Source organism: Paroedura picta, chromosome 2, assembly GCF_049243985.1.
Source record: "Paroedura picta isolate Pp20150507F chromosome 2, Ppicta_v3.0, whole genome shotgun sequence".
In the NCBI taxonomy this organism is placed as follows: Eukaryota; Metazoa; Chordata; class Lepidosauria; order Squamata; family Gekkonidae; genus Paroedura; species Paroedura picta.
In genome coordinates, this window is record NC_135370.1 from 28,572,609 (window position 1) to 28,585,037 (window position 12,429).

General features: G+C 46.7%; 1 protein-coding gene across 1 annotated transcript in view; it reads left to right on the top strand.

The window, feature by feature from the left end:
- The window catches only part of LOC143828621 (aldehyde oxidase 3-like), a 60,797-nt gene that overhangs the window by 23,795 nt on the left and 24,573 nt on the right, over positions 1 to 12,429 (top strand). Inside the window, exons 16-23 of the mRNA XM_077318909.1 lie at positions 542 to 634; positions 1,295 to 1,464; positions 2,511 to 2,625; positions 4,953 to 5,072; positions 5,409 to 5,505; positions 5,994 to 6,118; positions 6,813 to 6,946; positions 9,115 to 9,202. Coding sequence (XP_077175024.1) covers positions 542 to 634; positions 1,295 to 1,464; positions 2,511 to 2,625; positions 4,953 to 5,072; positions 5,409 to 5,505; positions 5,994 to 6,118; positions 6,813 to 6,946; positions 9,115 to 9,202 — 942 coding nt within the window. The remainder of the gene's footprint in view (positions 1 to 541; positions 635 to 1,294; positions 1,465 to 2,510; positions 2,626 to 4,952; positions 5,073 to 5,408; positions 5,506 to 5,993; positions 6,119 to 6,812; positions 6,947 to 9,114; positions 9,203 to 12,429) is intronic.

The window sequence follows — 12,429 nt, forward strand, 5'->3', positions numbered from 1 at the left end:
GCCTTCCTTTTCTAGGCCTGTTACAGAAATCATGCACTTTTGTACCCACTTGTTCTGTCGAGTGGTTTCTATATCCATGTGGGAGAACTGTCCTATATTACTTCCAGCGCAAAGAAGTCACCGTGGGTTTTAGGGGATATGAAGTTTCAAGAGTCAAAGCTCCCTTCCTCAGAATTTGTCTGACCAAGGGAGCTTTGACTCTCAACATCTCATGCCCCAGAAATCTTGTGGGTCTTTAAGACGCTCCTGGACTCAAATCTAACGGTTCTACTGCAGACCAGCACAGCTACCCACCTGATACATCAAATCTAGTAACTTATACTGGCCTTTGTACAACTTTGTACTAGTGAGGGCACAGAACTATTCAACTGCATAAACAAAAACTTCTTGGAGACATGAATACTTTATGGCTTTCTGACTGGGGCGCCGGACTTGAGAAGGAAGTCGATTGCTTTTGAAAGAGCATTTTTTTCTGGAAAAATCAGCAGCCAAAATATTGGACATATATTAAATGATTTCAAAATTGTCTTCCTTCCTGCAGTACCCATCCAAGTATCCTGACCTGCCCAAGGAAACCTTGAGTGCCTTGGGCGAGTTCCGAGATCATCCCCCACAGGGCGTGCAGGAATATCAGGTCAGTGGTTAACCAGGCAGTTCATCCCCAGAAAAAACTGAGGCTCCCATTCATCATCAACGACATTGTTAATTCTAGCATTTTCATTGGCCCCTCTTGGCTAGACATGTGACCTGTGACCCCCAACCATAAAATTATGCAAGTGTTCTTTCACAAAAATTAAACCAAAACTAACAAATGGCGTGAAGATCCATTGTTTATGATTGTATATAAATTGATTTTTTCTGTGGTTTCTCAGTTCAGTTCTGCCTCTTATCCTATCATGCTGATCTCACTCTTTTCTGCTGCTCCAGACAGACAAACGCTCTATCTTGATCTACCCCACGAGGCGCCCCCCCCCGGCCAAGCTCCTTGCCCTGCTGCAACCCCTGTGAAAGGGTCGTTCAACCCACAAAGGGGTCCTGACCCCCAGTTGAGAACCACTGGTTTAAACGGTTCTGAGCTTTTTGCGGGGAGCAGAAAGCAGGGGTTTAAACTTGAGATGGCTTATGAACCGGCATATCAGTTTGTGGTTGGGTTCATGGTTCAGTCACAAACTGAACAGCAAAAATGCAGTTCGTGCCCATCCCTAAATTTCTTTGCAGCCAAGTGTATTCAGAAGACCCTGCTACATAATGATGTATGAACTATCTATATAGCAAGTGACTTCTTCTGTGGCAGGATGTCGACCCACAGCAGCCTCCTCGGGACCCCGTGGGTCGTCCCATCATGCATGAGTCTGGGATTAAGCATGCCACTGGCGAGGCTGTCTACACGGATGATATTGCTCCAATAGACGGCCAGCTCTACATGGCAGTGGTAAAAAGCACACGAGCCCATGCGAAGATTATGTAAGTGATGCTGTTAAGAGCTTGAATGAGAAAACTGTGACCAAATGGAACCAGGGGTCATGTTCTATCTGTATTTGTTTGCTTCGGGGTGTGTAGCGGGGACTAGAATAACAACTGAATGGTTGCAAATATAAAGCAGGTTTAAAAAGGGAGTGAGTTCTCAGATTTTTTACGTTATAGACACAGTGCAATGCAGGTTGTTTGCAATGCCTTTTCGGGCACCAGCCAAATACTTTTAGGAAATAGGTGGGGCCAGGAAGGCCTTTTGCCCAGTTATCTGATTGACTTCTGGAGATATGATTGACTATGTAGATTTTAAAAAATGCTTCCTTAATTGCTGCTGACACCTCAACACAAGGATCTACATTGTATTGCTGATGTTAAGCTGTGGCAATCATTGTGGGGCTGGCTTCACCTCCTGTGGCGGCCATTTTGTTGCTGTACCCACCGTGCTGTGTCAGAATTCCCAATGCGCCGTATGTGTTGGCGATGTCATGACACTGGTGGGTCTTTTTCCCATACGTGGTGCTCTTGTAAGTTTATGCAAAACCTTTTGGCTAAAAGTACGTGATAAATTGCAGACCATCTTTAATGTTAAGACCCGATTGCTGAAACAAGCTAGAGAATTTTTCTTCCTTGCTGCCACTGTAGCAAGACTTCGAACTGCATCAGGGTGGAAACAACCAAAACTGCCTAATATGGACTCGTGGATTAGGAAAATTGGAGAACTTGCAATTAACCAATCTGATTAGTTGAAGATCACCAGAAGAATTCCAAGACTGCTGGGACTGTTCTATGAGCTTTTTGTAATCTTTGTAACTTTTTGCTGTAATTCTTTCCTTATCAGACAAAAATAAAATCTATATCTATATATATTTTAAAAATGAGTTCCAAATGCACCCACAGTCTCAAATAGGTTGGGGACCTCTGCCATATATTATTTAGGAAGTATATGTTTATTGTGCCTTGATTGTTTCTGTTTGAATCATATACCTTTAGTGGTTCCCTGTTGTTACGTGAATTAGAACCTTTATCCTCCTTTCCAGATCCATTGATACCTCTGAGGCTTTAGAAGCTCCCGGGGTGGTTACCGTGGTCACAGCTGCTGATATTCCAGGGGAAAATGGGGATGAAGATGAGAAAGTGTTTGCTGCAGAGGAGGTAGTTCTTCATTGATGGTTTTCTTTCTAAATATATTTGTTGTTGTCTGCTACAGGTACTAATATTGAGATACTCTGCTAATGTGGACACAGGCTAACAGAATATAGTTGCTTTGGAGCAACAAAAGGGAAAATAACCACTAATTATATTTCTGTCCCTCATTGTTGTATTGGTGAGAAAACAGCAGCAAACTGATGATCTGGAGTTGGACCTCTACTGGTTGAGTCTTCTAGAAGCCTAGGCCATGAGTGGTCCCCTCCCTGCCTTTCTCACTCCATACAGAAGAAATCATACAGATCAGTCATATGGATCAGTCGTGTTCTGCCCATATAACACAGAAATGCAATCTGTAAAACTTTGTATGGATTTGAGGAACCATGTCTAAAATTACATAACAGGCAAGAAGGGTAACAACCTTCCCCATCACCGAAACCCAGATGGGTTCTTGAAGCTTCCAAGGACTTTTGGAATTTAAAAACAAATCATCCTATAATGGCATTTCTTGTGATTATCTTAAAAAACTGGGTTCAATCAGGGAACTTCCCCACATTACTATGAGAGGCAGCTTGGTGTTGTGGTTAAGAGTGGTAGCTTCTAATGTGGTGATCCAAGGTTCATTCCCCACTTTTCCACATGCAGCATCCTGTGTGACCTTGGGCTGGTTACAGTCCTATTAGAGCTGTTCTCGCAGAGCAAATTACTACTAAGACCCCCAAGGGCATCATGATTACCTTGCAGAAATAACATACAGACTAGAATACACATAATATTTGTCAACACACAGTCAAATTCTGAATAAGCAGACTCTTTGGGTGAAGAATTCTTTTTATTAAGGAATATAATGAAACAGATCTATAAGATTCTTTGCTGAAACTAAAGTTTATAAAAAGCTCACACCAGTATGACCACCCTAAAATCCACCTCCGCCATACTTCCTTTAGCATGCAAAAACCAGGTGCAAAATTACATGTTCCCACATTAAGAGGCTCCCCAGGACATACCAAAACTGTGGTCTCAGGTGTCCAAGGTCAGGGAGATAACTAGAAGGCCCAGAGCGGAAATCTACTGCACATTCTCCCTGGGTTAAGAAAACACTCATCAGGCATCAGAAAGAAAGGCCCAAACTTAAGTCAGGCAAAGGCATAACACATGTCAAGCAAACAGAACCAATACATAGGGATCAAAACATATCGAGTGATTAATACATCATAAAACAATAAAAGATTGGTATATCATGACAAATGTTAGTGAGTCACAATACAGACAACATGGCAAGAACATGTGGACTAGAGCAGTGGTCCCCAACCCCCGGGCATGGGACCGGTACTGGTCCATAGATCAGTCGGTACTGGGCCGCAGCTCCTCCTTGTCCTCCTCCCTGGCTGCTGCCACGGAGGCTGTCCTGCCACTCTGCCACCGGCTCACCTTTGGTGCTCTCCAGTGGTCGCCATGGCTGGAGCTCCCCCTTGGCGTGGCGGCTGCTGCTGGCAGCACCCCCCCAGCGGGCAGCGGGAAGTCAGGGGCGCTGGCAGGAAAGCAAGTGGAGCAGGGGCTCAGGTGGCGGCGACGTCCCTCAGCAAAAAAACTACCCCCCCGGGTCTCAGTAAAATTATCAACTGTAGACCGGTGATAAAAAGGTTGGGGTCCATTGGACTAGAGAACAGGATCTTGACAATATTGTTCCACAGCAGTTAGGATTTCCAGGCTCTCCATGACCCCTGGCATGGGATAGGATGTAGAGTTACCAGACCCAAGGAGGAAAACCCCTAGTGATTTGAGGATGGAGTCTTGGGATCACAGGGACCTCAGTGGAGGATAGTGAAATAGATTCCACCCTTCAAGGTAGTCATTTTCTCCAGGGGAATTGATCTCTGTCATCTGAAGATGAGCTGTAAGTCCTGGGAATCCACAGGTTTCACTTGGAGGTTCTAGTAGCAGTACTTTGCAGGGGATAAACAGTTGCATTATTATTATTTATTACATTTCTATACCGTCCTCCCAACGAACCGACTCAGGGTGGTAAACATAATGACACTAATTGAAAACATACAATTAAATGATTTAAGCTAAACTTAAATTGTGCAACAATGTCAGCACTGACCAGATAGATATTATATTGCTCAACTCTCTTAGAACTAGACTGTAGTCCGTAGGTAACTTTGATGGAGGGGGGCAGTAGATGTTAGACAAATTGCCTACGAGGGAAGCAAAGGACCTCAAAATTGCTCAGAACAAAGTTTGTCAGAGCAGCTTAAAAAGAGCACAGTTGCTGCCACTTGAATTAAAGCTGTTCACCTTACTTTCTGTTGCTTTGTTATGCCATGCAGGTAACATACATTGGTCACGTTATCTGTGGTGTGGTTGCAGAGACCTATGAGCTTGCAAAGGAAGCCACCCGAAAAGTAAAGATAGAATATGAAGATCTGGAATCGATTCTGACAATTCAGGTAAAAGCCACCATTGAGTCCAATAAAGAAAATGGTGCCATAAGATTCTTTATTAGAATCACAATGGTGATTAAAAAATCTGCACAGTGGGGCCATGTGCAGGGAGCATTTTTCTACAAGCTTCTTGAAGAAAAGAAATCCACTGGGATCTCCTGAGACTACGTTATGACACATCTTGGTGGCCCATCAAATGCTGCTTCTGGGGATGGGAGACCAATCCTGCCAATCCTGGAAGGATTCAGTGGTCTCCCACAGGAAGGAGAAATGGGCGAAAATTGCCTTCCTTGTTCCTGTAGAAATACTTGCTGAGATCCAAGCTTATGTTTTCACCCTCAGGATGCCATACGACATAATTCATATTTCGACAAAGAAAAGAAAATAGAACAAGGCAATGTTGAGAAAGCATTTCACACCGTTGACCAAATAATTGTAGGTAAGTAGTTGTATGCTGTCTTAGTAATCTTGCAGTGCTCCTAATACAAGGCAAATCTGTTCACATGGCAGTCCCATGGTACGTTTGCTTGTGTGAGCTTTCCTTTCACATATCAATAAGCTTGCTTGCTGCTATCTGAAAGTAGCTCACCTTATTCAGAAAACAAACTTGTGTGAATGTAACCTTAATTAGTCGGTGAGGGCTGACATGTCCCTCCTGGCCACCAGCAGGAGATGGGGAGTAGGGCTGCCAGACCTGGGTTGAGAACCTGGCTGAGAGAGCTCTGACAGGATTGCTCAGTCGGAACAGCATTTTCAGGGCTGTGATGAGCCCAGGGTCACTCAGCTGGCTGCATGTGGAAAAACAAGGAATCAAACCTGGCTTGCCAGATTAGAAGCTGCCCTTCTTATCCACTATGCTATGCTGGCTCTTGGGGGAATGGTTGAGATGAGCTACAGGTTTTTCCATCTTTCATTTGATTTTCACAGGTGAAAACCATATTGGAGGACAAAGCCATTTTTACATGGAAACAAACCGTAGTGTCGTCATTCCAAGAAAAGAGGATAATGAAATGGATATATATGTCTCCACCCAGGATGCTTCACACGTTCAGGTAGCTTAAAGTCAAATTCTTAGAGGGCCTTTTTGGGTCTGGACGGAGCGCTGGATGGAACTCCTACCCCTTCCGGGCAGCCCTTCCAGGCAGCGCCCCATCCTGCCCCAAAAAGGCCTGCCGGGGGTGCTCCAAGCCTCGGTGGGCATTTTTGGGGCAGGGAAAGGACAGAGTTCCCTCCAGCACTCCACCCATCCCTGAAAGTGACCGCCAAGGCTTGGAGCAGCCGCAACAGGCCTTTTCAGGGCCAGGCGGAGTGCTGAAGAGAACTTAGGCGGGAATCAGGCATTCACTCAGGGAAGTAGGATCACAGTGTCCTTTGATACGGTGTTAAAGCAATTTCCCCATCTGTTGTTTTGGGCTTCAGAGAAGGCAGCCTTGAGGAAAGGAGGTAGCGAGGTGCTGTGGAAACCAGGGGGAGCCTTTGAAATGCAAGCTGAGATCAAGGGGAGGGGTGGCACTCCGAGCCTCATGGGGGAGGCCAGAATTGGCCGGGAGTCCCGGGAAGAATGCGAGGGCAGGAGCCAGGGGTTTATGACACTTATTTGTGATGGGAGGGCTCCTCTTGGTGGTCCTACAATCCCACACTTGCTCCTTGGGCATGTGGAAGAAATAAACGTGCAGTCAATATGTCGGGAAAGGACAGGCCTGTTTTATAGCCTGCTTTCTCTTTCTCTCTCTTTTTTTTGTACAGAAAATAGTTTCTGCAGCATTGGGTACCCAGTACAATAGGATCAGATGCCACACAAAACGAGTAGGCGGAGCTTTTGGAGGGAAACTTATAAGACCTTCCTTTTTGGCTGCCGCTGCTGCAGTAGCAGCACACAAGTAAGAGCTCCTATTGACTAGCAAGTGGCGATAGCTCAAACAAGGCACGCCTCCATTTCTTGGCATTATAATTGGCCGCAGCCTTTATTGCCACCCTCAATGGAGGGTTGGCCCCACAAAATACCTGGGCAAGGAAGCCTGAACCCCAAGCCATCTGGCTGCTTCAGTGTAACAGGCCATGATGCTCAGGGTTCCTGCCTCGCTCCCAACCAGGAGGACAGGTCGCGCTGCATCACGGCGTAAATCACATGGAAGGCGACTTAGTGGGGTCCAACGGGCATCTGCCTCCATTGGGATCCCCAGCCACATGGCAACAGGCCCCTGGCTCCCCAGCCAGGTAGGCTGGACCCTTTGTGTGGCCGGTCTCTTTAGGGAAGACCCCATCGCTCAGGGATGCCCGCCAACAGGATCCTTACCTGAGTTAACCCACCACCAAACAGGGCCCAACCAACCCCATTCCCGACAACCCTCCAAGAGGGCCCAGCAAACAAGGACGTAAGCTTAAATAACAATGCAAACAACTCAAAGGACAAACAGGTGACCCTGCCAGAGCGGGCAGTGGACTGTTTGCTCTTTGTCCTGCTGGTCACATTTCGAACTGCGAATGTGGCAGAATACCCCAGAATCAGATGTCGTGACATCTGAAATTCCCAGTCGTTTTGACGCTGTAGTGGAGCAGGTAGGTGCCACCAACTCGCTGACCCGGAACGCCCCATGAAAAGCGATGCAGAAGGTCGCTTTAAACAAAGCCGCCTCAAATCTCAGCCCAATAAGGCTAATGTAATGGGCTGCCTGGGGTCAGATTTTCGAGGGGTCAGCCGCCCCCAACCTTTTACTGCCCACTGCACTAAAAATGAAGTGCCTGGATCCCAAGCCCCTAAGGCTTTACTGCAAAAAGACAACCCCAATAAAGTAACCCTCAGTGACTTGTGGGACAATCCCAAACCCTGCAAGTGTGCCAGGTAATGTAAAATTAATTCCTCGTCCATTGGCCAAGCGGAAAGCAATCCAGCCCGCTTGGCAAAGCCCAGAAAGCCGATGGCCACCCCTTCATAAGCTCGCCGAGTAGACTCCGTTAGAGACTATATAACCCCGTTGATGATCATTCGATGCCAAGGTGCCACAGCTAGTTGGGGCACCTCTCCGCTTCAGGATTTGCCAATGGGGCGAGATGATGAAACCTCTCCACCTGAAATCAAGAGAGGGTGTCAGCTATCTCATTGTATACACCTGCTACATGTTGGGAAGATAAGGTTATATTGTGTGACAAGCATGCAGGCACTAAACATCGAACCAGACACATGACCCTAGGAGACCGAGAGGTCTGCCGATTCAAAATCCGTACTACAGCTTGGTTGTCACACCAAAATAATACCCTCTTGTTGGAAAATTCGGTATGCCATAAAAGTACCACGTCCAGAATGGGAAAGAACTACAAAAAGGTCAAGTCCCGCTGGACAGATGCAGACCAATTGTCTGGCCACCTCTCGGTGCACCACCTATTGTAAAACACACCGAACCCACTGCTACCGGCAGCATGGGAGTGGACCTGGAGTGAATTCCGAAGCTGGTGCGGAGTCTGCCAAATGGCCACACCATTAAAGTTATACAAAAACTGTTCCCACACCCTGAGATCTGCCTTTATGGCCTGTGTCAACCGAACATGGTGAAATGGTTTTGTCACTCCCCTGGTCGCTTGCATTGTTTTGTCCTTTCTGATGTGTAGCCTCTAACCCTCAGGGCCCTCTGCCCTCAGGAGCAACATTTTGTGGGCTGCAGTGGGAAGGGGGAAGGGGGCAAATTCTGTTCCACCTGGAGCCAGTGTAGTGTAGCTCTAAAGCTATGGGAGAGCCAGGTTTGAATCCCTATTCTGCCATGGAATTTTACTGGGCAGCCATGGACCAGTCACTGTCATCTTAATTTAAAATGGAGGTGAGGAGAGCAATGTAAGATGATTTGAGTCCTAATTGGGGAGAAAGGTGGGGGTGAAAATGAGGTATATAAATAAAAATCCAATCTAATATTATAATAATTGATACTTAGATGTATCTAGGTACTTTGTCATTTCGTTCTAGGTTATGTAGTCTTTAACATTTGTCCTCCCCGCAACTTACTCTAAAGTCAGCAGGGGTCCCTGTCTGTTTGACGGTCTGTCTGTCTGTTTGTAGATCTGGCTGCCCGGTTCGGTTTACTTTGGAACGAGATGAAGACATGGTCATAGCTGGAGGGCGACATCCTTTCTTTGGGAAATATAAAGTAAGTAATACTGCTTTTGACATGTTCTGCTGTTCAGCTAATACAAAAGATATCATTTCCATATCCTTGACATTTTAGTTTTTTGCCTGAGAGCCAATATAGTGGAGTGATTAAGAGTGCCATATACTAGGGAGCTTTGGGAGAGGAAAAGGGAAGTGAGTTGGCTAGAGCAAGTGTGGAGGAAGATCTGAGCTGTGAGGCTTTAGCAAGCTTTTTCATGGATAAAGCTTTGTCGCTCTGCTGTGACCTACATGCCACACTTGATACAGAAAGGGGACTGGAAACCCTTTGGCTGTCCTGGGGGATGATTGATGGCTTCAGATGGCTCTCTTTAACCAAAGTGGACAAGTTGTTGGGATTAGTGAAGGTCACTTGCCCTCTTGATCCCTGCCTGTCTTGGCTGCTCAAATGGAGTGACCAGTGTATAGGAGGCACAATCTCTCCCTGTCATCCAGGGAGTTCTCAGGAGTGCTGAACAGGGCAGCGGGATCTGGCTAAGTACCAGTAAGGTGGGTGAGAAGACTGCCGGGGGGGCCAGCTCCTGCCATTCTTGGAGGAAGCTTCAGCACTCGACCCATACCAGTCTGGCTCCCATCCTGGCCATTGGGTGGAGGCAGTGCTGGTCGCCCTGACAGATGATCTCCGGCGCCAGCTGTATAAGAGCGGGTCGGCTATCCTCATGATGCTAGATCTGTTGGTTGTGTTTGATGTGATCGACCATGAGCTATTAGTTTACCGCCTTGCTGGAGCTGGGATACATGGGATAGTCCTTCAATGGCTGATCTTGTTTCTTTCGAACCGGACACAGAGGGTCGCAGTGGGGGAAGAGCTATCACACCCATGTGGAGTTTCACAGGGGTCGATTCTCTCCCCCACGCTCTTCAATATCTATATGTGCCCTCTGGTCCAGCAGGTCCAGAGCTACAGGCTGGCTGTCACCAATATGTGGATGACACCCAGCTCTGTCTCCTGATGAACAGCCACCTGGACTCCCCACCAGGTACATTCACCAGATATTTGGAAGCTGTACCTGGAGGGCTTGAGCACAGTCACCTGAAACTCAACCCCTCCAAGATGGAGGTCCTGCGGCTGGGTAGGAAGGGGGCAGATTAGGAAGTGTGCTTGCCCAGCTAGGCAGGGGTGCAGCTTAACATCTTGCCCTCTGCCAGGAATCTAAATGTGTTCCTTGACGCCTCCCTGTCAGTGGAGGCACAGATTATTAGAGTAACCTGCGAGGTGTTTTTCCATCATGCCAGGTTGGGCTGCTAGCACCCTATCTCTCTTCAGAGCACATAGCCACAATGATATGTGCAATGGTCACCTACAGGATTGATTTCTCTAACTCGCTCTATGAAGAACTACCCTTTTCCTTGACCTGGACATTGCAGTTGATACAGAATACAGCTGCTAAGGTCCTCACAGGAACACTGATTGCCAGTTGCAGCCTGGATCAAGTTCAAGGTTCTGATATTGACCTTCATGGTCCGGGCTTCACAAACTCGAGGGACTGCCTATCTCCTTATGTCCCCTGCAGGACTTTTCTCTTTGTGGGTGTAAATCTGTTGATGGTCCCCTGCCCACAGGAGGTATGCCTGGCCTTGACCAGAGCCAGGGCCTTTTTGGTCCCGGTCCTGACCTGCTGGAATGAGTTCCCGGAAGAACTGAGGGCCCTGAGGGATCTTTCACAGTTCTGCAGGGCCTGGAAAACGGAGCTCTTCTACCAAGTATTTGGTTAAGGCCAGAGCAAGTGAGATTGGGGGAGCCTCTTCAAAATGGTCGGAACAACAGGCCATCCCATTAACATCAATAGCCTTATGACACTAGGTCTGTTGAGATCTATTGAGTGGGGGATGGGGGGACTAGTAGTTTTTGCTGCCTGGGAAATGTTTTTATTATTGTAATTTATACTGTTTTATGCGGGGTTTTATTACTATCTAGTAACCTGTCACAAGCCAGCTTGTCTAGGAGCAGTGGGTAACAAATCCTATAAATAAATAAACACATGCATGCAGCTGGGTGACCTTGCACCAACCATGGTTCTCTTGGAGCTGTTCTCACAGAGCAGTTCTTCAAGAGTTCTCTCAGCCCCCCAACTACCTCACAGGGGGAAAATCTCCAGGAATTACAACTGATTTCCCGACTACAGAGATCAGTTCCCCTGAAGAAGATGGCTGCTTTGGGAGGTAGACTCCATGATCCTGTACCATGCTGAGGTCCTGTCCTGTCCCATCCCAAGCCCCACTTTCCCCAGGCTCTATCCCCAAATTTCCAATTTCTCAACTGGAATTGGCAACCCTACGTACCACAGTTACTCAAATGGAAGACAGCTACGATTGCAATCCCTTTAAAATGTTATACACAAAAAATTATTAGTTGTAACTGTATGTATATGCAAGACGATTTATGGGATTCCTGGGTGGGAGGGGGAACTAGTCTTGTATTTGGGTCGATATTGTGTGTACTGCCTAGTCTCATTAGATCTCAGAAACTAAGCAGAGACCATTTCTGCATTAGGAGGCATACCTTTTTCTAGCCTCACTCTGGATTACCTTTGGATACTGCAAGTTGACTCTAGTATTTCCACATCTGGGCTTCCCGCCCCTTACTTTCTGGGCTGAAATTCATGGCATGCTTTCCGCATTGAGTCAGACAGAGGCAGCCTCCCATCATGCTTTGCTCTCTTCCCCTTTTCCAAAAATGTGAGGGGTTTTGCAAAATGGTGCCTGCTTGCACCTTTGTTTTCATTGTGTCCCTTTATCTCACCCTCCTTCACCCTTCATCCCCTCTCCCTTCCCCCCAAAGTGTCCTGAATGTAATTTTTAAATTAAAAAACCTGAGTTATAATGTTATAACATTATAACACTGCTGTACAAGACTGCTTTTAAAAATAGAAACAGCGTTGTAATGCAATCCCGCCCCCTCCTTTTTTAAGAAGGCAGATTTTTCAGAACTGAGGGAGGGGGAAGATGGGTGGAGAAAGGGAAGACAGTAAGAAGGAAATGGGCATGCCCAAACAAGTTAGAATTGCAAGCATTTCCACATTGGACAACTCTGAATTAGACCCCATTAGACCCCTCTGGAAAAGTTGAAATCCAGTTTTGGGGGGGGATTCCTTTGCTGTAGGGAAAGTGGGGGGCAATTTGGAGCAGTCCCTGAGAAAGTAAATTTTAGTGCGAAAATGGTCCAAAAAAGTCGACCCTCTAAAAATGCAAAATTGAATGATATCG